At 34.3% G+C, this 27474-nt stretch overlaps 3 protein-coding genes across 6 annotated transcripts; 1 reads left to right on the top strand and 2 right to left on the bottom strand.

Moving 5' to 3' along the window:
* The first annotated feature begins 1764 nt into the window (after positions 1 to 1764).
* On the top strand, positions 1765 to 8341 carry LOC132165321 (uncharacterized). The gene is made up of 15 exons (XM_059575833.1): positions 1765 to 1875; positions 3396 to 3515; positions 3592 to 3651; positions 3758 to 3859; positions 4636 to 4716; positions 4804 to 4922; positions 5096 to 5197; positions 5948 to 6064; positions 6284 to 6349; positions 6522 to 6588; positions 6727 to 6780; positions 6871 to 6960; positions 7215 to 7274; positions 7358 to 7396; positions 7921 to 8341. The coding sequence occupies exons 1-15, from the start codon at positions 1858 to 1860 to the stop codon at positions 8083 to 8085; spliced, it is 1260 nt and encodes a 419-aa protein (XP_059431816.1). The 5' UTR covers positions 1765 to 1857; the 3' UTR covers positions 8086 to 8341.
* Positions 8342 to 10724: 2383 nt separating this feature from the next.
* LOC132185356 (beta-glucosidase 17-like) lies at positions 10725 to 15239 on the bottom strand. 2 transcript variants are annotated; one of them, XM_059599142.1, is made up of 13 exons: positions 15049 to 15239; positions 14735 to 14804; positions 14070 to 14128; positions 13920 to 13995; positions 13683 to 13760; positions 13504 to 13591; positions 13055 to 13307; positions 12773 to 12888; positions 12192 to 12409; positions 11992 to 12023; positions 11779 to 11881; positions 11108 to 11216; positions 10725 to 11001 (listed from the first exon to the last, which is right to left on the bottom strand). In XM_059599142.1, the coding sequence occupies exons 1-13, from the start codon at positions 15175 to 15177 to the stop codon at positions 10791 to 10793; spliced, it is 1542 nt and encodes a 513-aa protein (XP_059455125.1). In that variant the 5' UTR covers positions 15178 to 15239; the 3' UTR covers positions 10725 to 10790. The 2 variants fall into 2 exon arrangements, with proteins under 2 accessions (XP_059455125.1, XP_059455129.1); XM_059599146.1 differs by lacking the exons at positions 11779 to 11881; positions 11992 to 12023.
* Positions 15240 to 16704: 1465 nt separating this feature from the next.
* On the bottom strand, positions 16705 to 24633 carry LOC132183728 (beta-glucosidase 17-like). Of its 3 annotated transcripts, XM_059597130.1 has the most exons (13): positions 24347 to 24633; positions 24182 to 24251; positions 23083 to 23141; positions 22632 to 22707; positions 22227 to 22304; positions 21584 to 21671; positions 21006 to 21258; positions 20176 to 20291; positions 19661 to 19878; positions 19514 to 19545; positions 18000 to 18102; positions 17581 to 17683; positions 16706 to 17026 (listed from the first exon to the last, which is right to left on the bottom strand). In XM_059597130.1, exons 1-13 carry the CDS (start codon positions 24494 to 24496, stop codon positions 16819 to 16821), a joined length of 1554 nt encoding a protein of 517 aa, XP_059453113.1. In that variant the 5' UTR covers positions 24497 to 24633; the 3' UTR covers positions 16706 to 16818. The 3 variants fall into 3 exon arrangements, with proteins under 3 accessions (XP_059453122.1, XP_059453113.1, XP_059453129.1); XM_059597139.1 differs by lacking the exon at positions 23083 to 23141 and having other exon boundaries at positions 16705 to 17026; positions 24347 to 24432; XM_059597146.1 differs by lacking the exon at positions 18000 to 18102 and having other exon boundaries at positions 16937 to 17026.
* Positions 24634 to 27474: the final 2841 nt, after the last annotated feature.

A 27474-nucleotide genomic window follows, 5' to 3' on the forward strand; every position in this document is an offset into this window, starting at 1 on the left:
TAGACATGCCCTATAGGGGGGTTGGATCTCTCTCTCCCTCTCTCTCTCTCTCTCTCTCTCTATATATATATATATATATATATATATATATATTTGAGCTATTTTGAAGACTTTGATAAGTGCCTTACACTATTACTTTATGTAATTACAAGCCAGAAAAGAAAAAAACAAACAAACAAAAATATTGATTGATTCAATTTTTTAGTGAAAATTTCATAATTTCATTAAACTCTTCAAATTGAAATACTCTCTAAGATTACAATATCATGAATAAAATCAGAAAATTCTTCCATTTATATTTGCTTCGACAATTGTTGGAGAGCAACCTTTGCCAAGCGATGAACATTTTTTGTTTTTTGAATAAAAATTTCATGATTTCATTGAACTCTTCAAACTAAAATACTTGCTGAGATTACAATATTAAGAAATTCATCCATCTATATTTGCTCCGAAGATTGATGGAAAGCCACCTTCGCCAAACGATGAGCTGCCTTATTAGCTTCTCTTTTGACGTACTGCACATGCCATGAATGGAGACTATTTAATATTGATAATATGATCACACCATAGCTAATGTGGTCATCCCCATAGACAATCATACCCTTTTATAGTGGTTATGATAAGTAATAAGATATAACCCTTAGTGAAGGGTTATATCATGACTCTATAAATAGAGTTGAAATTAGAGAACATTAGTATCATTTTATTATTTCATTCTCTAACTTCTATCACTTTGTCGTCCATAAAATTTCTACCCTAATGGGAGACTTCTTGCATACAAAAGATCATACGATCTTCGAATTGTCAATCAGATTATCATACCGACTCTAGGATTGTTTTTTTTTTTTGGTTGCATATTGAACTACTTAGTTTTAAATTGGTGGAGTTCACGTGGTAATTGGTAAATAGTCTATGTGGCAGATGGGCGGTTAATTAATAGGATGGATTGATTTGAAAAATGAATATAACCTAATAAAGTAATTCTTTAAATAAAAAAATTGAAGGATTAAATTAAAATTGCAAGAAAATCCAAAGACTAATACTAATTTTTTCCTAAAAGTATAAAGAAAATAATTCATTTAATGAGATAAATCCATTACATGATCCAACTAGGAGTCTAGGATGGCCAACCTTGCAAAAAACATAAAAAAAAAAAAAAATCAATAAAATAAAATAAAGAGTAAAGCTACTAAAATTTTACATTTATTTATTTCACTCATATCAAAATCGATAAACATAAGTTATGTAGCATATTTTAAATAACTTACACTTTTAATTTCTTTTAAGTAATTAATATGAAATTTACTCAAAAATGGGCAACATCAACTAATATCGCATGTACAAAAAAATAGCATTACTCAAAATCAAAGAATGCATTTATTACTCATTCTTGCTTTTAAAATGCATAATAAATAATAAAACCATAATATTAATTTGAGTTTTTCAAATATATATAACAAAAAATTCTTTATCATCTTTGCTAGGCTCCGATTAACTGTCAAGATAAAAAAGATTGATAATTATGTGCATAGCACAGCTAAATATAATAAAGAAAAAAAAAAAAAAAAATCCTAGTTCTGTTGTTTAGTATTATATTATAAGTTGTAGTAATCGCCGTCACGTCTCTTTCATTGCGTCTGTTGAAAGGACCGAAGGAATTGTAACTTGTTTAGAACACGTGATATTACCGTTTCCTCTCAAACCTTTTCTACTTCTAAAGAAACTATAAATACTTTTTAAGAGCTTTGGTAGTTCTAATGTAGTTCTAAGAAACCAATATCTTTACATACACCTCTCCCTCTTTCTCTGCAGCCTAGCTTGGTTCTTCTTCTTCAATACCAGAGTTTATAGAGGAAGATGAAGAAGTCAACTTGTGTAAGTCTCTCTTTATCTCTCTTCCTCTGTTTCAAATTCTTAGAAATTTTCATTCTTTCTTCACCAAAAATAAATATGTGCTTGAATTAATTTCAAAACCATAATGTTCTTCAAGTGATCAGTGGGAGTTCGTTGATCTAACAGATAATATACATGACATATATGCAAGTTCAAGTTGGGTAGAAACAAAAAGGGTTCTATTGAAGACGTTATTTTAGCAAGAAATTAAGTTAACTTTTTTTCTTTCTTTCTTTCTTTATTTATTTATTTTTTAATTTTTATCAGCGTTTGTTAATGTGTGTCTCGGTGGTGGCTTCGGCTTCGTGTGGTCGTAGTTGGGTCTCGGTTTGAAAGCTCTGTGCTTTTCTTCCATGGCTCCTTTTGGGGTTTGAAAGTTTCTTGCTTTTTTCCAATCTGATGACTTTCTAGGGAGAGAGGATGGAAAGTCAGATAGTGGGTTAGGTCCCCTGCATCTTACTCTGTAGTGGGTTTGGTGCAGTGGATTGAGAAAGCTTGATATAATAATGAGAGCAAAATATATTTAGGCAGTCTGCCACTTGCTCGGGGACTCATCGCTAACAATTCGAACGTGTACGATGTTTCAGTGTTGTCATGCCTCCAGCCACTTCAGCTTTTTTTAAATTTTTATTAGTAGCCACATCAGCTTTTGATGTGCAATATCAGCTCTCAGATTGCTCACAAGGTTTTTTAATGTGCCATGTCGATTTTTCATACATATATGCATAGGTAGAAGATAGATGTAATCGTATTATAATTTTTAGAATTCCAATATTGTACCATATAGATTTTCTTAAAATTTAATAATTGTTTTCAAATCAAATGGTTAGGATTTTACCATATCACTATTTATCGGTTTTACTATTTCAGTATTTTCTGTACTCTAATGTACTTTTAAAGTGATAAATGTTAATATGGTAGGATACTCTAGGAATTCTAGAAGTTTTTAATCTGATAAGATCTATCTTATAAATTATTTAGAGAAGAAACTAAACTTCTTGAATTTCAGTACTTGAGGAAATTGGAAGATTTTAAATATTGGGACCAAATCAAACCTAAGATTAATTTCAGAGACAAACAGTGTATTTCAATGCTATGAACACAATTACATTAATAACACCTCACCTACCACTTTTCAGTGGATCTCTCTTCCAGGAACCCTCTTTCTTCTTCTTTTTTTTTTTTTTTAAAAAATTTCTATTTGGATTAAGATCCTCCAAAATTCTTAGTGAAACTTGAATGCATTGGTATTGACTGCCATTGCATGCCCACAATTTTAGAATGATCATTTATTGAACCCTGAAAATTCTGTGAGATATAGGAAAATTTGAAGTAAATGTGACAGTAGTTGTTACTGCTCTAAAGGAATTATTTTAAGAGATCCAACCTGAGTGTATTATTTCTATTGTTGGTTTATGAATCCAGTCTTTATAGAATAAAATCATGTGTTTCATGTTGTGTCCCCCTTAGGCTAATATTATTTATTTCCTCTTTGCTTCCAGATACCTCTAATGGTGGAGCCTAGGAGGCAGATATCATTTAGATGCTTCCTTTCTTCTATCCTTTTGCTTTCTGCAGTTTTCTTCATAGGGAGTGCATTTATAATTACAGATTATAAAGAGGTAAATTATACTTTCAGCTCCATCATTACTACAGAGACAATTTAACTTTCTCAATAATTGGGTTATCTTGGCACAGAAGTATTTGTCTTGTGGATCATCTGATAATATGCAGAATACAAGATCTAAGATGTGTGAGGTATGTTGCTACCACTCAAAGGCCATATAGATGCACAATTTGTTCCTTGCTCTAGTATGTAATGACTAGCTTATATACTCTTATTAACACTTCTGTTTGTATTTAGAGTCAATCCATGCCCCAAGGAAGTGAATCACTACCTAAGGGAATTGTCTCAAAAAATTCTGACTTGAAAATGCGACCATTATGGGGCCCCATGGATAAAAAGGTATGTCAACTTTATAGGTGAAAATTTCAGTGGTAGTTTGGCATTCTAGGTACTGTTAGTCATTTTACTAGAGGACCATGCAGTTTTTTACCTTGCTTGTTCAGCCACTTCCGATTTACAGCAATTATTGGTTTATTGTACCGTCTACCAAGCGGAATAGGATTCTCTCCAGTTTAAATGAACTGGATAATATCTAGTTAGTTATCGTGGAGGGGTATTTTTGTCTTTCACTTTTTGAGAGGACAACAATACCCCATCACTATAACTAATTGGAGTTATCCAGTTCATATGAAATGCAGAGGATCTTAATTCCTATCAAGCATGACTACTATTGAGATAATTCATGTATATATATGTTTAGTTGTCTGTTTTCCATAGTTGTATCACTAGGATTGAATTCTTAACAATATTTTCTGGACATGGTTTGGGTTAGAGTTGATTGGCACTTATTATTCATGTTATGCTGTCGAGCTGATTGTACTGTGAATATGAACTGTTCTTGGAGTCCTGTATTGCCTAAGCTTCATAAAGGAAACTATTTCTCCTTTGATTTGATACCTCACACAAGAACCATGGCCAATCAGTTCGGTCTTCAGCTGATACAAACATGATTCAGCCTGTTTTGTTTAATATTTATATGTAATATTAATGTCATCCAACTGAGTTGGTTGAATAATGGATAAGTTGAATATCACTGTGGAAAATGCAGTTTCTCTTTGCCCACTGATTACCTGATTCTTTCAATTTATATCCTAATGCTGCCTGCTTCTGTCCAGAACTCGAAGTCATTCACAAACTTATTGGCCATTGCAGCTGGCATAAAGCAAAAAGAAAGTGTGAATAAAATTGTGAAGAAGGTGAAAAGCTAAATTTCATGCCCTCGTTTACATACATTGTCTTTGATTTCGTTGGATTTAATTTCTCTTTTTACTCACAAATTACAGTTTCTGTCAAGTGATTTTGTGGTGATGCTTTTCCATTATGATGGCGTTGTGGATGATTGGAGAGATTTAGACTGGAGCAACCGTGCCATACATGTTTCTGCTATTAATCAAACTAAGTGGTAATGGTTATTAGCTAAAATTCAAAAAAAGAAAAGAAATTATACTTGTTCAGATATTTCTGGTCCATTCTCACTAACTGGTATAGCATAATTGTTTTCATGATTTATACTTGTTCAGATATTTCTGGTCCATTCTCACTAACTGGTCTAGCATAATTGTTTTCATGATTAAGGTGGTTCGCCAAGCGTTTTTTACATCCTGATATTGTGGCTGAGTATGCCTACATCTTCCTCTGGGATGAAGATCTTGGAGTTGAAAATTTTGATGTTGGAAGGTAAATTATGAGTATACATATGTGGGTTTTATATGACTATGATGTGTTTGTGTCTGTACATATCCATGTATGAACATGAGTACATAAGCACATCCATGCTGGAAGCGGTAGGTTTATTGGGTGGTCATAACTTATGCCTTCTCCTTTTTCATTACTATTTAGTGTGAATATAGACATGTGTGTGTTGGAGAGGGGGGGAAAAGTGCGCATCCCTGCAATTACATCATAACTTGTCGATTTGGTCAAATCTAATCCAAGATTAGAAGCATTCCAATCCATATAGTTCTCAAACCTTTTTTTTCTTACAATTTAGGTTTTATAGATTTGGTAACTATTGGAAATTTGGAATCCAGCCAGTATGATATTTCTCATGCATGACAAATGTAGGAGGCATGTAACTAGACTGTTGGATAGGCTAAATATGGATCTATCATGAGACATGTAACCTGATAGATGGATAGGCAAAATATAGGCATCCCAAAAATGTACAGCATATTATTTTTCTGGGTGTCCTTTCTTTTGGTTGGGGGGAGCAGGAAGAGGGTGCTTGGTAATGGTTAGTTCAATTGAAATTGTAATTTTTTAGCTGTGGTATTTAGTATGCATGGCTGGATAAAAAAGACACATAACTTGATGGTTACACTTGCAAAAAAAGGGTTGCAAAAGAAGTTATGGATTGTTGTAATGCTATTAACTTTTCCAGTAAACATTTGAAGATTGAGTTTCTGTGCTTTAACTTCTTACATGCAGATATCTTACAATTATTAAAGAAGAAGGGCTTGAGATATCACAGCCAGCACTTGACGCTAATAAATCTGAGGTTCATCATCATCTCACAGCAAGAGATAGAAGATCAAAAGTGCACAGGTTCTCTATCATTTCCTTAGAAAATAATGTTTAAGAATGAGAAAATCTATAGCAATATCCTTATGAATTCTTATATGTAGCTGTTGTGATATGTTTTTTCATTTGTTAACTTCAGTAGCATGTCATGAGCTATCAGGCTTTGATTTAATTAAAATTTTCAATACAATGTCTTTCTAATTTTAAGGTCTATGTTGTGGTTGCTATTGCATTGGCTAACAGGAGGACTTACAAGATGATTGGTAGAAGGAGGTGCAATGAAAACAGCACAGAGCCTCCATGCACAGGGTAGAAAATTTGCATGCAGATCCTTTTCAGTTTCATAGTTTACACACAGAAAAATATGTATCCATATACATAAAAGTGCATACAAACATAGACATATTTAATACATATATATGTATTTTGCTCTCAATTGTTCGCAATGAAAGTGCATTTTATTTATTAATATGTATGACAGGTGGGTGGAAATGATGGCTCCTGTTTTCTCAAGTGCATCCTGGCGTTGTGCATGGCATATGATTCAGGTAGGGCATCTGTACATAAATTTTTCAGACACCATTATAAAGCTAAAATGGTGGTGGATTTTGATAATTAGGCTTCATAAAGCTTTGCCACTAATTTACCCCTTTCCACTCTTCTTTTTCCCCCTAATGTTTTTACAGAATGACTTAGTTCATGCATGGGGCTTGGATTTTCAGCTGGGCTACTGTGTACAGGCAATTTTACTTCCTATAACTATATGCCTATTTTTCCAATTTTTGGATATCCATGAAGATATGTCTTATGTGCAAAGCATTCTTTAACAGGGTGATCGGACTAAAAATATTGGAATTGTTGATTCCGAATACATTGTCCATTATGGTCTTCCTACACTGGGGGCGTCTGTGACGAACAAGGTTAGAAATTTTTTATTACCAAATTTGACTAAGGCCTAATCCCACTAGTTGGGATTGGCTGCAAGAATGTTTCCAGGCTTGCATGATCATGATGTTCCTCACAACTTCCACCTGCATCATTTTCGTCTTCCTTTATTCCCTTTCAATCCAGCTTAATTTCTCTCTCTCTCTCTCTCTCTCTCTCTTTCTCTTTTACACACACCACCATGTGTAATTTCTCTGTTACTAACTAGTAAAGTTCATCATCAATGCAGAAAGTTGCTGAAACACCTAATCAATCTGCCCAAGATACGAGCTCGAGTGCAGGACCACAGGTACTTAATCAAAATCCAATATGCAACTCATCACATTCTTTTGTTGTCTGGACTTCTATTCATAAGCAGCTTTGAATTTGCAGGCAGCATCAAGGTCAAATCAATCTGATGGTAGAACTGGGGTAAGCCTTTGAATAAATCTTCTATTCACAGAAGCTCCTCACTTAATCTTCCCAAGGCCAGTACAAAGGGAGCAAGATTTTTTTTTTTCATACACTCAAATGAATGTGTGCACTTTGCACTTTGCATTATCAGCTGTGCTTAGCGCCTTGACTAAGGTGTTAAATCACAACTTATCCCAAATTCTTAAATTAATAAGAAATGATTAATTTAGTTATTTAATTAATATTCTCTCACTCTCCCTCACGTATGGATCCAAACTCCTTAATAAGTGAGGTTCAACACTTTGAATATTAAATTGAGATGGGCTGTAAATGACATAAACAAGGTTTGATGACAACTTCTGCTGTAATACCATGTTAAATTACTACTTATTCCAAAAACTTAACCTGATACGAAATGATGAATTTAATTATTTAATTAATATTCTAACAGCGTAGAGCTCCAATTTTAGTATGACATCTTTATATGATCCCCATTATTTAAGGATACACACTAGCATCCTTTGACCATTGTTCTTGTGCAGGTGAGAACTAGATCCTATATTGAACTAGAGATCTTCAAGAATAGATGGAAAAAAGCAGTAAGGGAGGATTATTGCTGGGTTGATCCATATCAGAAACCTGCAGCAAAGAAAACGGTTGAGAAGTTGATTGCTGAAGATATACACAGGATCACACACAGGCATTGACCTAAAATAGAAAGAGGAGGACAATAGGGCAGCTTTGTAGAGATCAAGTTGTGAAATACGTTTTCCCAAATGTTAGAATATTTTATACTCTATATTTAGGCCTTATAGGTCTATTCCCTTCCTTATTTAGTCTAGGTTTTTTTTTTTTTTTTTAATTTTTTTATTCATCACACTTTAAAGTGTCTATAAATAGAGATCATTGTAATACAGTTATTATACATCAATAGTCAATATGTAGCCTTAAGAGTTTCCATCACTTCTGCTCTCTCTCTCATACAAAACCCAACAAGAAAAAGCTGGGACAAAAACAGGGGATGCTCCAAGCAGCCATCACCCAACAAGACAAAAGGAACAACTAGAGTAGCAAACTGCAGGAGAACCAAAGCAAATACAAACACTAAACACCAAAACAACAAAAAAACACAGAAGGACTACTCCAACCAAACCAGCAGAACACAACCAGACCCTTAGATCAGAAGCTCCTCATTAATGTTCCACTTTTGGCAAAGAACCACATTATCGGCTCTCTCTCTCTCTCTCTCTTATATTCTCTTTTATATTTCTACACCAAACATAGGTGACGATTTTCTTCTTCACTAAGAAAATATAGATGATGCTTAACATTGCTTTATTTTATAACAGTATTAATCGATCTTCATGACCTTTTAATCCTTTCTTGATAAGTCCTCAAAACAGATTAATGTATATGCTATATATACATGTAAACCTTCAGCATTAGAATTCATGTTTGGTGTAAATTTTTGTATGCCAATAAGGCCATGCCGATTGCCCCTGTAATGAAGTTAAGCCTCGTGAGCAAGTGGGATTGGGATTCCCATCAATTTTCCGCCTACAAACTGCAAATCGCCCCCAATTCATCAAAATGTTGATTATTACCATCACAAATTGTGACAATGCTGATATTACTATGCCGCCTCCCATGTCGGGTGCCTAACAAAGAACTACCACCGATGTGAATGCATTGAAGAATTACATGCTCTAAAGATAGATGTCAATTTAACCTATTAAATTGGAAAATTTTCTTTTAACCCAAGTTAAAAATGTGCAAACTAGCTTAGAGGAATATCATCCAACTCAATCTATAAAAATGTGTCCCTTAAACATATGTTTTATAGATGTCAATTTAACCGACTAAATTGGAAAAATTTCTTTTAACCCAGTTTGGAGGAAACTATCCAATCTGGGTTAAAAATGTCCAAACTTGGTTAGAAGTACTTTATCTAACTCAATCTATAAAAATGACGTGTTCAGTCCGCACACCCCCTTCAAACTACCACCCAATTGACAATATCCTCCCTCCCAAAAAAAATACCAAATTATGTCAATGTCCCCTAATGACGAAACTACCTTTAGTAAAATAAAAACCTAAAACTAAATATAAAATTTGGCCAAATTAAATATAAAAAAATTCCTTTTTGTAAGAATTATCGATTTTTTTTTAAATTTTTTTTTTAAATAGAAAATTCTGTTTAAAAAAATTAAATTTTTTTTCTTTTTTAAAAAAAATAAATCATTTTTTAAATAAAAAATTTTGTTTCAAAAAAAAAAATAAATAAATAAACATTTCCATTTAAAAAAATTATTATTTAAAAAAATTTGTTTTTTTAAATAAAATTTTCATTTAATTTTGTCTTATTGATGAATCTATAGGTGCATTTTTATCTCTCTCTTTTTTTTTTTTTTTTTTCTAGCATTGGGGACATTGCAATGTTTTGGTAGTTTTTTTTTTGGGGGCATTGTCAATTGAGTGGTAGTTTGAGAGAGAACATTATCAATTGGGTGATAGTTTGAGGGGGGCATGTGGACTTTTCACTAAATTTTATTAAAAAAAAGACACATGTTATTTTTATAGATTGAGGTGGAGGAAGTTCTTCTTTCCTTCAACTCAGTTTGAAGAAAACTTTGTCCAACTCCCACTATGCCTCATAAGGACAGAGTTTTCCTAAAAACTGGGTTGGGAGAATTTTCTCGAATTCAATTTATAAAAATGACATGTGTCCATGTAAATTTAATATGAAATTAGTGAATTACAGTTGAGCTGTCTGACTTATTTAATTAAATGAGTTAGATTCTAATTGACATATATAGTATTATACCCATGCACGAGCTTGAATATGTTTGTTAATGTGTTTTGATGATTGAATTTTGTTTTTATTTGAAAAAGTGTTTTGATATGACATAAATATAAATATTGTTTTTTATAGTTTGAAGAACGTTTTGTGTTTTGAGTGCAAAAATATTTTGTTTCTTGAGAACCGAAACAAAAACACAAACAAATGCTTGTAACCATTCGTGTCCCTCTAGTTGGGAGGTTTCTTTTATACAACCTTTGGTGGTAAGGCAAACTAGAAAACCCAATGCTGCTTCTTACTTTCAAAACCAGTGCACAAGGTATGAATATGTTTGTTAACGTGTTTAGATGATTGTTTTTTGTATTTGAAAAAAGTGTTTTGATATGACGAAAATGTGAATACTGTTTTTTTTTTCATTTTGAAGAGCGTTTTGTGTTTTGAGTTATTTGTTAATGTATTTATCTTGAGAAAAAAATACAAAAAAGATTGTATTTGTCCTGAGAAGGTAGAAATAACGCTTTTCAAAATAATAAATACTGAATTTTTTTTAAAGTATAGAACAAATTACAGCCATTATTTTAGCACACAACATATCATTCTCTTTCATTTCCATCAATGAGAGTACAACAATGGCTGCCTTGTGGTCTGGCTTTCATTTTGAAGGAAATCTTGGAACCATAAAGCAGAGTGTTTCATAAATCTTCTCAACCCATTTTTGTAATCTATGAAGTTGATGCCAAGCCGATATGTATAACCAAATTCCCATTCGAAGTCATCAAGAAATGACCACACATAGTATCCCCTAACATCAACTCCATCATCCCTGTCATATACGGGAAATAACTGTCGAGTTAGGGTTTGAACTTATAGAAAAGATTAAATTTAATTATTTAATTAATATTCTAACATTAATATTCATCCATACTCACTTGATAACTTTTAAGAGAGTTGATAGATGGAGGTGGAGGTATTTTAACCTCAAGCTATCATTGAGAAAATCTTCAATTGGCAACGAGTTGTTATTTACATCACTGAGTCCTGAAAAGAAATCCAAATGCATAAGTTTGATTTATACATGATAAGAATTTTAAGTGAACTACTTAAAAAGGAATAAAGCAAAAGAAATGGTATTTAGTAGACTGTTATACGACTACCATACAATTGGGATGACGTAACAATGAAGATCATATTAAATTACCATTTTTTCTAAAAGCTTAAGCTAATAGGAAGAAGCAAATTTAATTATTTAATCAATACTTTAACATTCTCCCTCACATGTGGGCTCAAACTCCTTTTTAATAAGTGAGGCCCAACACGTAAAATATTTAATTTAAATGGGGGTGATTGATGGAGTCAAGGTTCGATTACAAGACCTTTGTCTCTGATACCATGTTAAATCACCAGTTATCCCAAAAGCTTAAGCTTATAAGAAGAGGTAAATTTAATCATTTAATCGACACTTTAACAGATCAACCATTGAGTAAACAACGACTTGTAAAAAGAAAATTAAATGGATGATTTTTATTGCTAGGTCATCCCAATTGTATGGCAGTCATATAACAGTCTACTAAATAACGTTATTCATAAAAAAATGTTTTACCGTTTTCAGTAATGACAATAGGTGGATTGTCGAAGTTTCTCTTAACATATAGCACAAAGTCTCGAATCCCCCTTGGATAAATGTAAAGCCAGCCAGAAGGTGTCTAAAATATCATTTGTGACATTCTTTGCTTAGTAAAATTTGAGCATGATCATGTTTATGAATATGTGAATGTGAGGGTGTAGGTGAGAGATAGAGAGAAAGAGAGATTACTGGTTCACCAATAGGAATGCCATCTTTCTCCGCTGCCGCAACACATGGCATGACAACGTTAGTATAACTGAAATTATTTTAGACTGTTGGCCACTATAACATAGACTGTCGTGTAAATTTGTAAAGAGATTGCAGTAAAAATTAGAAGGATTTCTTTTGGTTTTTCTCATCATTTATAGGGGTGTGGCTTTAAGACTTACTGCTGGTATCTACATGGCTATCTGTTGTGTAACTTAAGTTGAAGCTGCTGGAGGATGTAGAGTCATCTGCATATCTTGCAGTGTAGTAATTTAGCCCAAGGAAATCAAGAGACCCCTTTACCATATTGGATTGTGCTTCAGTGAAGTTTGGCAGTCGATTTCCTACCAAAGCTCTCATGGACTCGGGGTAGTCACCATATGTAATTGGATTAACAAACCTGGAGAGTAATTATAGTGATGATAATGATAATGAAGTTAATGAAAATAGCAATAATAAAACAAATAAAAAATTCCAAGAAGAAGAATAAGGACCAAAGGGCACTGGAACAGAACATATTCTCCTGCATTATCTCCCATCATTAACATAGAGGTACATTATTAGTGTCTACTTCTTGTGTATGCCCATAACTGTTAAAGTATGATTAAGTGATTAAATTTATTTCTTCCTATCAGTTTAAGCTTTTAGGATAACTGGTAATTTAACATGATATCAGAGATTATTCTAAAACATGTGGAATTACTAAAACATGTTTCTTCACATGAAAGAGCACTAGCTGAGAATTTCCATTCATAATACTCACCATCCAAATGCAAAATCAAGAGCTCTGGATGCAGCCATGCTGCTAGCAACGGTTTGGTACTTGGGCACCATCCAAAAAGTTGATACTGTAATCCCAATTTCTCCCATTTGAGAAGCCTGCAGAAGTTAAATCCGTCTATCTTATGCATCATTATAAAAGTCTTCATTTCTCAGAATATGAACAAGCAAAAATATACAAAGTGCTAACACAAATATGAGCAGCAAGTAGACTATGAACACTTGGGAAAAAAATTTGTCAAAAGCTATAGTAATGAACACAAACCTGATACTTGTTCTTGTACAAATTTACAGCAGTTGCATGAGAAAGAATAATGTGATGGGCTACCACATAGGGTTCTGTTGCTGAGTTTCCGGCCGTGCAGGTCCCTTCATAGTTAGAACATCGACCAGGCGCCACGTTCCCAGTTGCATAACCTTCACTACTGAATGTATTTGGCTCGTTAAAAGTCACCCACTTCTTCACTCTGTCGCCAAATTCTTTGAAGCACAAGTTGGCATAGTCTCCATAATCATCCCTAATGATTGGAGCATGAACAATTGCCAATTAGCTAGGCAGGGAAGATAAAACCCTGTGATGATTACTCTGCCCACATGAATCGTGTATCGGTTGAGTGAGAACTCGAATAACCGATGTTGTGGTATTAACCACACGAATCGACCATTCGAGCTGATCTCTTTTCCAATATTTGGATAATTGATAATCAAACTTACACGATGTTTGTGCTCAAGAATCCACCATACTCATCTTCTAGTGCTTGTGGAACATCCCAATGGAATAAAGTTACAAAAGGTTGAATTCCTGCCCATCATTGTGAAAAACTAAGTTACAAAAGGAAGGAAATGTGCCAAAGCAAATTATGGGTGGGATAAGAGAGAGGATGAAGTTTTACCATTATGTAGGAGCTCATTAATGAGTTCATTGTAGAATTCAACACCATCTTGGTTCACTCCTCCACTAAGTTTTCCCTCTAAGAACAAAAATAGACTTCATTTATATCACTTGCAGTGACTGTATAAATTGAATTTTTGCAAAGAAGATTTTCAGTTATTTTTTCAGTAGAGACAAACCAAACTCTTTCCTCCATCTTACATAAAATGGTAAAGAAAGAATCAAGAATGATCTTTACCAGGTAGAACTCTGGACCATGAGATGGAAAATCTGAAGGAATCTAAACCAATTTCTTTCATCAGAGCTATATCTTCCTGAAATAAACATATATACATATCTCACTTTTCTTATCAGATTCACACCAAAAATAAAAAATAAAAAATCACACCTTAAAACGATAATAAAAATCTTCGGCTACGTCCCCTGTAGCATTGCCCAAAATTTTTTCTGCAAGGACACCATAAAATTTCTCAGAAAGCATAAGAAGAGATATAGGGTAGAATTAAAGTTCATTAATTACATCAAACCTTTGTGATAAATTGAAGTACAAAATCTAGTTGTTCTTGTTTTATTTAAATGATTCAAATGATATTTATCTTTCCCTTTATTCTTCTCTCTGTCTCTCTGCTCAATATATAAGATACTAAAAATAGAAAAACTTTGTTAAAAAGAATTCTCGGAATTCCTATGACTTGTAGGTTGGAGGAATTTAGTCAATTGAACCGACATTGATCGTTACATCATGTGGTTCTTATATAAAATTTTAATAGGATTAACAAAGCATGTAATATCTGTCCTTTGAGCATCACGTGCTCTAAAGAAATATGTCATTTTAATAGAACACATCAGCTGAAAAATTTCAGAAACTGCTCCCTCATCAATTCTCTCACCCTCTATCTTCTTAGAAAAGAAAGAGGAAATCAGAGTTAACTTGCATTTAGTATCCTCAGTCCTTTAAGCACTTTGACAAACTATTTATTGCTACATTGCGAGTAGCATGACAGTGAAAACTAACACTTGGGACTCCATGGAAAGAAAATAATGCAGAGAGACCTGGATGCATCCTAGTGAAAGTATCCCATATGCTGGACCCTTTGCCATGCTGGTATGCCGCCCCTTCATACTTCAAACGAAAAGAAAACAAAGAAAACACCAAAGATCATGAAAGAGAAACGTATACATATATATGTGTGCAATGTGCCCATGAGGGTTAACTCGAATGGTTGATTCGTTTGGTTAATACTACGACATCGACTATTCGAGTCCTCACTCAACCGATACACGGTTTTTGTGGGCAGGATTGTGTAGCTGGAGTTTACCTGACAGGAATGAGTGTAACTAATGTTAGAGCACTAGCACTGCCATACCTGATAAGCACTTGACCCTGCTCCAAAAACAAAACTGGCCGGAAAATCTCTCCGGTTAAGACCTTCAGTGCAGGCAAAGCAATAGGCCAGGACCAGAAGATAGAAGTGCAGATGGTGAGAAATGTCCATGCTTACTTTTTGCTGCGTAGCACTAATAAATTAATGTACCAGCCAGCACTTATGTGGTCGTGTATACACTATGGAAGTGCTGGTGTTTCTTGTTCTGTTCGCAGCTAGGCTGTCTGAACTTTTGTCTCGGCAATTGTTATGACTTTGAAAGTGTTGGTGTAACCGTCATTCAATATATTGTTTGTTGTGTACTTGTATGGTAATAAACCTTGCATTTTGTAGCCAAGACCACAAATATATGACTTTGGTGAAAAAATTCATAATGCAATGGAAAATTATATACAAAATGGAATAAAGAGAGAAATTGAAGACAAAGATTTATAGGTGGTTTAGTATTAGATACCTACATACATCACTAAGGAAGAGCCCAAATGGGTACGTCTTGCTTTTATTTCTTGATTATATATGTTCACACAGTTTCTGGTCACCAAAGTTTTACACTAACTCACAAGCTAAAAAGATGGTAAATGCTGATTAGAGAATGACTATGGAACCCAGAATCTAATTGAATTTCATCTGTCTTTTATTGAATATTCTTTCTCTAGTTTTTTTTTATACATGAAGCCCCCTTTTATATGTGCATACAAGAAATGGTCAAAGGGCTGCCAAAGTCAAGTTTCCTATGGCCCACTGTAATGCTCCCTTGTCCACCGTTCATCGTACTTAGGATCTGGGCTGTCGTTCGTCATTGGGAATGGGATGATGGCATGTGGGCCATAGGGATTGACCCAACATGGCTTTTGCAGGGGCGGGCCCACCAGTCATACCATGGGGATAGTTCCTGTACCCTCTGTGTCCGTGGTAGGTTTGATTGGACATTATACAGCTGTGAATAGACAGACGCTTTCCCTAATTGGACACCTACTTTCACCTGAGTCAAGGACTGGGTAAGCGAGGTATGGCCTCCTGCATGGCTCTTTCGTATCATTCGTTGGGTGCAGTGAAATGGTTTGGCTTGCTCGTGGTTCAGTAATGATGAACCCTCCCTGGTTCGGCACAAAACCTTTCCCTGTTCAATGTGGTTCGTCTCAAACTGCCTCAATGCTGACACCTTGCACCCTAACGAGGGACTTCAAACAGGCTTGCTTCTAGTTCGAGATTTGCGAGTCTCCAATGAGTTGTTTTACGGAAAATGGACTAATTGATTTTCTCCCCAACAATATATTACAATACAAATGGTCTTTATTTATAAAAAAACTGTCGTAGTTGGAGACAATATCAAATTAGATTTGATGTAAATTACCTAAAAGATAGGAGATAACTACAATCAACATATATTCTAACATTTGGAAGTGTTTGTGTACTTTTCTTGTTATTTTGCAGCTAGGTTGTTAGGTGAATTTTAATTTCGTAGTTCAATGCGGTTCGTCTCAAACTGCCTCAATTCTGACAAGTTGTATGTGATTGTTGAGTAGCTGAAGCATAGCGTATTTGGTGCAGCAAGAATGTTAGGTGCATATATATATATAATTTGCGCAGTGGTTGATTATACTAACAAAAGCAAGACATGTTTGGCATCATAGACTGCTAGATGCTGCTCATTTAGCTTAAGATGATCTGTTTTTGGTAGAAATTAACGATTTAATTTTCAGAATAAATGCTTGCTGAAATTCTTCTTAATATAGTTCTGCATACAACAAATTAAGCAGGATATAACAAAGGTGGGCTTGTGGTGACATTTTCCTTTTGGAGGAAACTTTTGAACCATAAAGCAGATTGTTTGAGGTATCTTCTCAGATCATTTCTGTAATCTATGTAAGTGAGGCCAAACCGAAGAGTATAACCGAATTCCCACTCAAAGTCATCAAGAAATGACCACACGTAGTATGCCCTCACATCAGCTCCACCCCTGCCAAATTGAACTCTACCCGTTAATACCTTTCAATAATTGGTACTCATATATGTATTATTAGAAATGCCATTTATTCAGATTGGGATCCACACAATTGGTCCATTACAATTTCCCACTCCCAGGCAGTAATCTTGTTCGGACAGGTAAGCTCTATTGTCAACCCCAAGAGGAAGTTTAATGAACGGTAAGCACTCACATTTGGCTTAACAAATGTCTAGCTAAAATTTAGTTAAAAAACACTTTTTTTTTTCTATTTTAGCAACCCATTTCATGGGTGAAGTAAAAGAGAACGTGTAAGCCGGCAAATTTTTTTTTTTTTTTAATATTAAAATTTTTTTTAAAAAATGAAAATAGCATGGCGTGCTAAGCACGCTGGCATTCTCAGAATCATGGCCCCATTTTTCAATGCACTTGTATTCAGATTCTATATTTATATATTTTCACTATTCCCAAAAACGAGAGAGGACCAAATTGATTTTTGATTGTTGTTAATGTTGAGTTACCATATTATGCAAATTGTTAGTCAAATCTTTAGCCAAAGTGACACTCACTTGATAGCCTCCGAGAGATTCGACAGATGGCTACGGTGGTAGTTTATCCTCAAGCTATCATTGAGGGCATCTTGAATCGGCAACGAGCCCTTATCAGCAACTCCTGAAAATAACAAATATATATAGGTTTGATTTAATGATTGTAATAACAATTACACTAATGGCCTATTTGGGTGTGTATTTGAGGGGCCTAAAAGTGCGTTTAACACTAAAAAATGGTGTTTTAAGAAAAAAAAGAAGAAGCCCGTTTAGTAAAAAAAATTCAAAGCAGTTTTAAGGGTTCAAAAAGCCTAAAAATGGCCAAAACGCACTTCTAAAAAACACTTCTTGATTTAAAAATTTTATTTTTCAAACGTAATCCCAAACAAGCTATAACTAACTAAAGTGTATGAAGAAGGATAAAAGGTTGTTTTTCTTACCGTTTTCTGTAATGTAAATAGGTGGATTGTTGAAACGTCTACTTATGTATAGCACAACTTCTCCAATTCCTCTTGGATAAACGTAGAGCCAGCTGATAGCGGTCTACAAAACAATTTGTGTAACATGAAGAAATTTGTGAGCCTAACTCATCTCATAAAACCGGTTTTATAAGAGAGGGTTGTCCATTCCTTATAAACATGCCCAAGATCTTGTCCACAAGCAATGTGAGACTATTTCTTAACACATTCCCTCACGTGCAGGCATGTATTTTTCTTGGTCTTTGTCACGGGGTAAGTAGTGTGGGCCTCCATTCGTCTTGTGGTAGGCTCTGATACCATGAAGAAATTCGTGGGCCTAACTCATCTCATAAAACCAGTTATATAAGAGAAGGTTGCCCATTCTTCATAAACATGCCCAAGATTTTGTCCACAGGTAATGTAGGACTATTTCTCAACATAACATACTAAAGTTGCTAGTGTAGCTAGGCATATTATATACTCACTTCTATTTGAACATAGTTTTTCTTTAAAATAGATCGAAGAAATTTGTTGTCAACTCAATCCATTAAACTAACATCCGTTTAAATTAGGACATGCAATTTTTTATACCATCCGCGAACCTCACACAAACCCTGTACAAAATTAGAGACTTAGGGTTAATGGGTAATTTAGACTTTTACAATATAAATCCTTCAAAATTAGTTGACTCACACCTTGACTTATGGTTTTGACTTTGGTTAGGTTAAAGCTGATCTATATAGTTTTATACCCATGTCTTGACACGATCCGAACCCGACATGTGATATAAGGGCTGGCAATTTTTGACACGACCGTAAACCCAACATGAACCCAATATGAAATTAGTCGGTTAAAGTTGAGAGATTTTGATCCTCTCCAGTTCATTTGAATTGGAAAATATCCAATTGGTTATATTTTAAAAGTATTTTTGTCTTTTCACTTTTTTAGGAACAAAAATACCTCTTAAATATAACTAATTGGATATTCTTCCGTTTAGATGAATAAGGAGAGGATCATAATTCAGTGTTGAGGAGTCTAAGTTGTTTAATTAAATGGATCAGAATAAGATTGACCTACATAGTCTTATCCATACTTATGGACAGAAGTAGAAATTAGTATAGGCAGGGTAAAGGGCCACAAAAATGAGTTGGTAGTAGGGGCAGTAGGCCAATTTTTTTTTTTTTACCTTGATTTTTTTTCCTTGAAAAGGGGGCCTATACCGGCCCCCATTCCTTCGTCTCTGTCCATACATTAACATAACCTGAACGTGTTGCACGAACACGAATTACCACCCCTAATTTAAACATTTGTAGTTCTTACATATATTTTAATATTTTAAATACATATCAATTTAAAAGATTGAATTGAATTCAACCATGTCTGAAGAAAAACTGTCTGCATGCAACCGACTCACGTGTTTGAATATCTGTGCGTTTGTGTGTGTGTGTGTGTGTGTGTGTGTGAGAGAGAGAGAGAGAGAGAGAGAGAGAGATTACAGGTTGACCAATAGGAATGCCGTCTTTCTCCGCTGTGGAAACAAATAATGTGAGATTAATGGTGTGAGTGTGATTAATTAGGAGGGAAAATAAATGGTTAAATTTGTAATTAGCTAATCAAAGGTGGAGGATTAATTCAAAGCTTACAGGTAAGATTCACACGGCTATCAGTTGTGTAACTTAGATTGAGGGTGGGGAAAGATGTAGAGTCTTGTGCATAATTTGCTGTGTAGTAATTTACTCCAAGGAAATCATAAGACCCCTTTAACTTCTCCGATTGCGATGAAGTAAATCTGGGCAGTCGATTCCCCACTAAAGCTCTCATTGTTTCAGGGTACTCACCGAAGGTAATTGGATGAGCATACCTACACAAAATAATCATAATAATAATACAAATAAAAAAAAAAGTGCGTTAATTAAACTGGTAATAAAATTGATTGATGAGTCGGGTCATTTATTTGATCCATTCCCGACTGTACATAAAAAACCTCAGTTACCTTTGTTATTTGTTTTCTTGTAATTTATCTTTTTCCTCTCCTCACTTTGAATTTTTTTTTTTTTTTTTTTTTTTAAAAAAAAGGGTCGTTTTACTTAAATAATGTCCTAATTATTGTTTTCCCAAAATAAAAGCTAAGAGAGAAAATCCAACTCAAAAAACTTACCATCCAAACATAAAATCAAGAGCTCTCAAGGCAGCCTTGTGGCTAGCAACTGTTTGGAATTTGGGCTCCATCCAGTCACAAGCTACTATAATCGAAATCTTTCCCTTTTGTGAAGCCTACATCAAATTGGGTTGACCATATCCATCCGAATTATAACATAAGATAATTGTTTTCTTCATATTATAGGAATATATATCAAGGTATAAATACTTTGTTCTTTTTTTTTTCTTCCTAAATTGTTTGCTAAGGATAGTAAAAATCTTTGGATAAGTTCACTTACTCCCCTCGAAATGTTATGGGTTTTGCAATGTCTTCCTCAAACGTTGAGCGCCCACATTGCAACTTTTGATGGTTTGGGGGCGACATTGCAAAACCTATGGCAGTTCGAGGAAGTAAGTAAAGTTTTTCAAAAAAATCTTCAAAAACTCACTCTTATATGTAGTTTGAATTTGACAAAGTTAATTTTTCTCCAAACTAGATTGAAATTCTTTCAACCCAATCTATTAAATGACTCATGTTCTTAAAATAAGTGATTCTCACATGCATTTTAAGCACATATTGTAAGAACAAATGTCAGTTTAATAGACTGGATTGAAAAAAACTTTGTCCATTTAAGTATAAGCAATGATTTGAATAATCTATGTAAAATATATATATAGTTATCTGAAACTATTGTTAGAGTTTTATGCTTATTTAGACTGTAAAATAGTTATTCTTATTTAGAGTTTTATGCTCTAGACTGTTATTTTTTATCATCAATGAAGAGATTTTATTCCAATAAAAAAAAAAAAAAAAAAACTATTGTCACTTGTCAGAATTGAAGCAAGCACCTGATATTTTTCCCTGTAGAGTTCTACAGCAGTTGCATGAGAAAGAAGCATGTTGTGGCCCACTATATAGGGTTCTGTCGCTGAATTCCCAAATGTGCAGTTTCCAATATAGGTTGAACATCGACCAGGTGCATTGGTGCCTGTTGCGTACCCTTCACTGGCAAAATAATTTGGCTCATTGAATGTGACCCAATATTTCACTCTATCACCAAATTCTTTGAAGCAGAAGTCCACGTAGTCTCGATAATCATCCCTGATTGTTGGAATTGATCCATTGGCAATTACTTACAAGGTTGGATACGGAATTCGAGTTCCCAATAATTTGTTGTCGGAATTGGATAAAAATACGAGAAATAAATGTAAGAGAATCCTTATAAGCCCTCTGCCTGAATAAAAGAGTAGGTTGGCCAAGACCTACTCGGACAAATGGGCTCATAGAGACTCTCTTATATTTATTATTAGAATTGCTTAATCACTGAGCATATGCATTTTTCACTTTTATTTATTTATTTATTTTGTATTTTCGAGTTTTCTTGAACCCATTGCTTAATGGATTTTCACGAGTACGTCATACTTACACGATGTTTGGGCTCAAGAATCCTCGATACTCGTCTTCAAGGGCTTGTGGAAGATCCCAATGGAATAGTGTTACAAGAGGTTCTAAACCTGCTTAAATTGTAGTCAAAGATGATGGGAAGAGGCCTTTTCTAAAATCCAAATTATGATAAGTATCTTATTGTTTGCAAGCCCAAGTGATTTTGGAATCTGATATTATTTATTTCAAATAAAATTGATAGTATTCATTTAATGATTGGAATTTAAAGTTGGTGTATCTAACGGTGTACATAGCATTATATTATTTAATTTTTAAAAAAAGACATACCAACATTGACTTTATATACACCGTTAGACACACTTAACTTTAAATCTTGATCATCAAATGGATACTATCCATTTAATTTGAAAGGGATAGGATCCTTGTCCAATACTTTTGTTCGAATTGCTATCAATTCAGACAGTAAATATAAGAGTCTTTATCGGGTTCACTTGCTATCAATTTGAACAAATGAGCGGACTGCCCGAGATTTGTTCAGATAGGTAGGCTGCTCAATCACATCTACTGTCTGGATTGCATATAAGCAAAATTGTTAGCAATTTGAACAGAAATTGTGAGAATCTCTATCCTTAACTGTTGGAATGTGAGGAAGAATGAAATTTTACCTTGATATACAAGCTCATTTATGAGGTTATTGTAGAATGCGACACCTTCCTGGTTTACCCCCTCACTAATTTTTCCCTCTAAGGACAAAATTAAGTTGTAGTTAAATCAGATGTTACCTGGAATATTTAAAGGTCTTTTTGATCCAAGGATTATTACACTCTGTCAAGTTAGCATAGTAAGATAATGATGTAGTATATAACATTACTTAAGTTGGTTTACATTAAAAACTCATATAAGAATCACATGCTCTAAAAACAGATGTTAATTTAATAGATTGAATTAAAATAGTCTCCTCCAACTCAGAGGAAAAAATTGTTCTAGAGAAAAGTCATTTTGAACAATTCTTCAGTTTATCATCCTCTACACAAAACTTGCGTCTAGTAATTAATGATCTTACGACTTACTTGGTAGTATTCGGGGCCATGAGATGGAGAACCTAAAGGAATCGAAGCCAATTTCTTTAATCAGAGATATGTCATCCTGAAACATTTCCCAGTACTCTTTTTATCAAATTGGCCAAACACAAAACCAAAATCAAAGAAATGAAATGGAAAATAATCGATATGCATCATTCTTGTGTAGGAGGGTTGGGTATATATATATATATATATATATATATATATATATATATATATATATCGTCGCGTTTCTTTGTTTTTGGTTTGAGTAATGCTATTCTCTATGCCCACGTCATACCGGTTAATATGTAGTATTTTTTTTAAAAAAAAAATAGCATATTACTTATATATCACGCCAATCACTAAAAAAAAAATAATAATAATAATACTTAAAATTAACATGAACGTGAAAAATAGCAATATTATCACCGGTAGAATGGTCCAAAATTAATCATACCTCGAAACGATTGTAAAAATTCTCAGCTATGTCACCGGTAGAATTGTCCAAAATTTTTTCTGCTCCACAAAATATTAATAAATTAACAGTCAAACTACAGTATTACATAGAAATAGATCGAACTGATTTTTTATTTTAATTACCATATGAAACATATATATATATATATATATAGTACTTTTTTACTGAACATTTCTTTTCCAAGAAAATGGCAAAAACAAAGAATAATAAAGTAAAGCTGGAGTTGAAAAGAGTTCCTCATGTCATTATAATATGCACAGATCAGGATCCTCTTAATTTCAGTAAAATAGAGATGAATAATTCGTAGTCTAGATTAAATTCTACAAATTTAATGGTGCGTATATATGTTGCATCTTTATTTAAAGATTTTAAATGAAGTGATACCATGTATACTGTAATTAAATGTAACAAAATAAAATCAGAACAAAAAATAATTGTATAAACTCATTTTTCTGAGTAGGAAGATACCAAAAGATTAGAAATGAAAGTGAAATTTTGTCAACAGTAATTCACATAATTTCCTTGACTTGTAGATAGGTTAATTAGTTCATTGTATTTTTAGGTGGGATTGCATTCATTATATATTCTAACTTTATAAGTGTTCAATAATATATCTATAATGTCCATTGACTTATATATAGGTCCATACTATCTTAATTAAGGTGGATTTGGTTATTGGTCAATTATTAATTAACACAATGGGCCGGGGCTTATTTAAGACAAATTAATTAAATAGTAATTAAAAGAAGGTTAAGAGCATGTTTGTGACACTTGTGGTACATAAAAAGACGTACTAGGTACAAATATGTCTGTTTAGTAAAAAAATTAAAAAGCGTACTTATTTATTAATTATTTGAAAGCCTAAAAAAATTAAAAAGCTTAAAATTGTGTTTTGAGAGAACTTTGAAATTGAGAACTCTTTTTTACTCTTGTATGGACAAAAGCTCCATTTCCTGCTTGTGTCCTTTGGGGAGGTGCCCCTTCATGTATTGGGTACTGTCTTTCTCTTTTCTTTTTCTTGGTTCTTTTTCTTTGAGAGAGAGAGAGAGAGAGAGAGAGAGAGAGTGTATTAAGGAACCTGGATGTATCCTAGTGAAAGTATCCCATATGCTGGACCCTTTTCCATCTTGGTGTGCAGCCCCTTCGTACTTCAAAAGGAATAAGAACCTCAAACATAATATATTATATATATGAAGCATGCATGCATATATATATATATATATATATATATATATATATATACCTGGTAAGCACTTGACCCGGCTCCAAACATGAAACCAGCCGGAAAATCTGTCCGGTTAATATTCCCGGTGCAGGCAAAGGAACAGGCCAGCAGAGCAAGGAGGAACAAGAGGAGAGGATGATGATGATGATGAAGATGAAGAATTTCCATGTCTGAGTTTTTTGGTTTATAGCTGCACTCTTCAACTCTATCTGCTTTTGTTGTGCTTGATGATTGCCACACTCCTTAAATATAATTTATAGAGCTGTGATTCAGAGCACGCGGCGTGCGGAGCAGGAAATTTTTTTTTTTTTTAATATTTTAATGCAAAAAAAAAAAAAAAAAATTGCCGGCGTGCTATTTATCTTCACCCTAATTTATATATTCCATGTGGGGTATATTTTTTTTGAGACGTGGGGAATATTTACAGCTGCTTTTGTTTTGTTGTGCTTGGTGAGCTGCCCACCAATCACCACATGACACATCAACCATTCAAAAAAAAATGCAAAAATCTAAAATGAGACTAAAACACCAAAGCAATATGAGGACAATCACAAAGAGGACCATGAGCCCATCTGAGGTGGCCGGCGCGGCCACTCCCAGGCTACGGGGTGGCCGCGCTAGCCACCCTTAAGCCATCTGGGGTGGCTCACTAGCCACCCCATAACTAGCTAGGGGAGGCTGCGCGGGCCACATCCAAGCCATCCCATATCTTGCTAAGGGTGGTTGTGCGGGCCAACCCCAGGCCACGAGGTGGTTAGCCAGCCACCCCCCTGGGCATAGGGTGGCCCGCTGGCCACCCAGATCAGGCAGGGGGTTGCCGGCGAGCCACCCTAGTAGTTCTGGGGTGGCTAGCGGGCCACCCCATGTGCCAAGGGTGGCCGCACGCCACCCCACGGGGCCGACTAAAAGAGAAACGCAGACAATGGCAGTGGAGGTTCTAGGAGGCGGCGGCGTCAGGCGGAGGATGGTGGCTAAAATGGCTGTATGGAAAAATAATTTGGTTTTGTTCTCATTTTAATTTTGTGTGTTAAGCTGAGGTGTCAGCTTATGAGTGGTTAGCAGAAAATAACGGTTTTTGCCTTGACCGGACTAAAGTCATTCCCATATTTTTTTGGTCATGTGGATCACATAGCTTGATTAATATATGAAGGGCATTGCATTAATTTAATTATTAGCTAGGTACCACTCTTGCCCGCATGCTTATAATTTTGTTGGTTCTTCACTTTTTTAAGTTAGGTTTTGAATTATTATATATGCAATATTCTTTATGTGTTGGCCATGGATATTCATGCAATTTAGAAAGAAATAAATGCATGAGAACATTTTAGGGGGTAGATCTACAAAAGTCTCAACTGTTCTTCGTGAAATAATATTTTGGATTAGGGTTGAATGCAATAGCGGAGCCAGAGGGGGACAAGAGGAACCAAAGGAGGCAAATGACCTCTTGGCCAACCTAAAAGTTCTTTCTCCAAAGTACAATCATTGCTCCATGGTGCTTGTCAGATGCCATGTGAATGACTAAAACCAAGGAGATCGGTATTGACAAAATATGCATCGTTGACCCCACATGATTTATTATACACAATTAATTGTGACGGCTCACATTAATGGGTGTGGTCCGTGTGGAAAACCCCAGTGTTGAGCTACTCTCATGGCCGTTAAGGGTGATTACGGCCACCCCATTTTGTAATTTGGGGGTGACTGACCAATTTTATTTTTTTTTTTTTCAAGAAGTTTTTAGTCATGAGCGATGTATCATTTATAATACAAATTAAAACATAGGTGAAAGAAAATAAAGTTATTAAATCACAAGGGAAAAAAAAAATGTATTTAATCTTTTTTTTTTTTTTAATTAAAAGAAAAGGACCGACCATTTTAAATTGAGGGTTTACTGAGATCTAGTCTCAAAGAAGTTTTTCTCAATTTTTTAGCTTCTCTCTTTTGGCAAATTTTAAGGTGCAAAAGCTTAAAAGATTCATCATATGAGAAAAACATAAACACAAGAAACTAAATTCAAAAAGAAAAACCAAATATACAGTACTATTAGTGCAACAAAAGAAGAATATTGAATTCTAGCGCCTAGCAATTCGAAGCGTACGTGACGAAAACACAATCATCTAATCACATAATTTTCTTGTATAACTTAAATTATGACAATATATATATATTGTCCCCATTTTTGCCTTGACACTCATTTCATACGTACTGAAGTGACGTGTTTTAAGTGATTTTCAATATCAATCACTTTAAACCAAAAACCAAAAAAAAAAAACCTACTTAAAACAAAGACACCAATCAATATCAAATAAATGTGAGTTGAATGCGTTCTATCTCAGTTACTCATGGTTTCCCAAGTAAAGAATTGTTAGGCAGATAAGGCAACACATTCAATGGGGAAGAAGAATGTTAGGTGCACAATTTGCAGGCACCGACACGTACAGTCTCAACTAATTAGATTGAATTATTGGGCATCATGGTCTGTACCATGAAAAAATAAATAAAGGAAAACTTTACTTTGAACCCCTGAACTACCAACTCATTTGACATACCCTTTCAAATTTTAAAACCTCTCATTTTTAACTCCTAAACTTTCAATGCACGTAATTGAATGAAAGATCATTAAAAATGGCTTGGGTGTTTGTTGGGGTTGCAGAATCATCCATTGGCCAAGGATTGGTTCAACCACTCGCAAATTGTGGTTCATGAATGACATGACTATCCCCAATAAAAAAACCAGGGGATGAGGGGAGGGGTGATTGCAGCCACCCCAAATCCATCGAAGGTGGTCACGTCACCTTTGTTTTCGGGTGGCTGGCCACCCTCAACAAAGACTTAAAACTACCTTTCAATTTTTTATTTTCTTTTTTTTTTAAAAAAAAAAAAAAAAATTATTGCATTGCATGTCATGATTTAAAATGAGCTGTCTACAAAATATTTCTGGGGCTGGCATTGGATCTAAATCCATCCCAATTAATGAGACATGCCTTACTTTGGGGTCCATTCATAAAACATGATAAGTATCCCTACAATTGTCTAGACAAGGAGGAAATAGGATTCTTTTTATTTCAAATAAAATAATTTTTTTTTAAAATATTAATGTGAAATTATGTATACTATTAGATACACCTACTTTAAATCATGACAAT

The sequence above is a fragment of the Corylus avellana genome, chromosome ca1, assembly GCF_901000735.1.
Source record: "Corylus avellana chromosome ca1, CavTom2PMs-1.0".
In the NCBI taxonomy this organism is placed as follows: domain Eukaryota; kingdom Viridiplantae; phylum Streptophyta; class Magnoliopsida; order Fagales; family Betulaceae; genus Corylus; species Corylus avellana.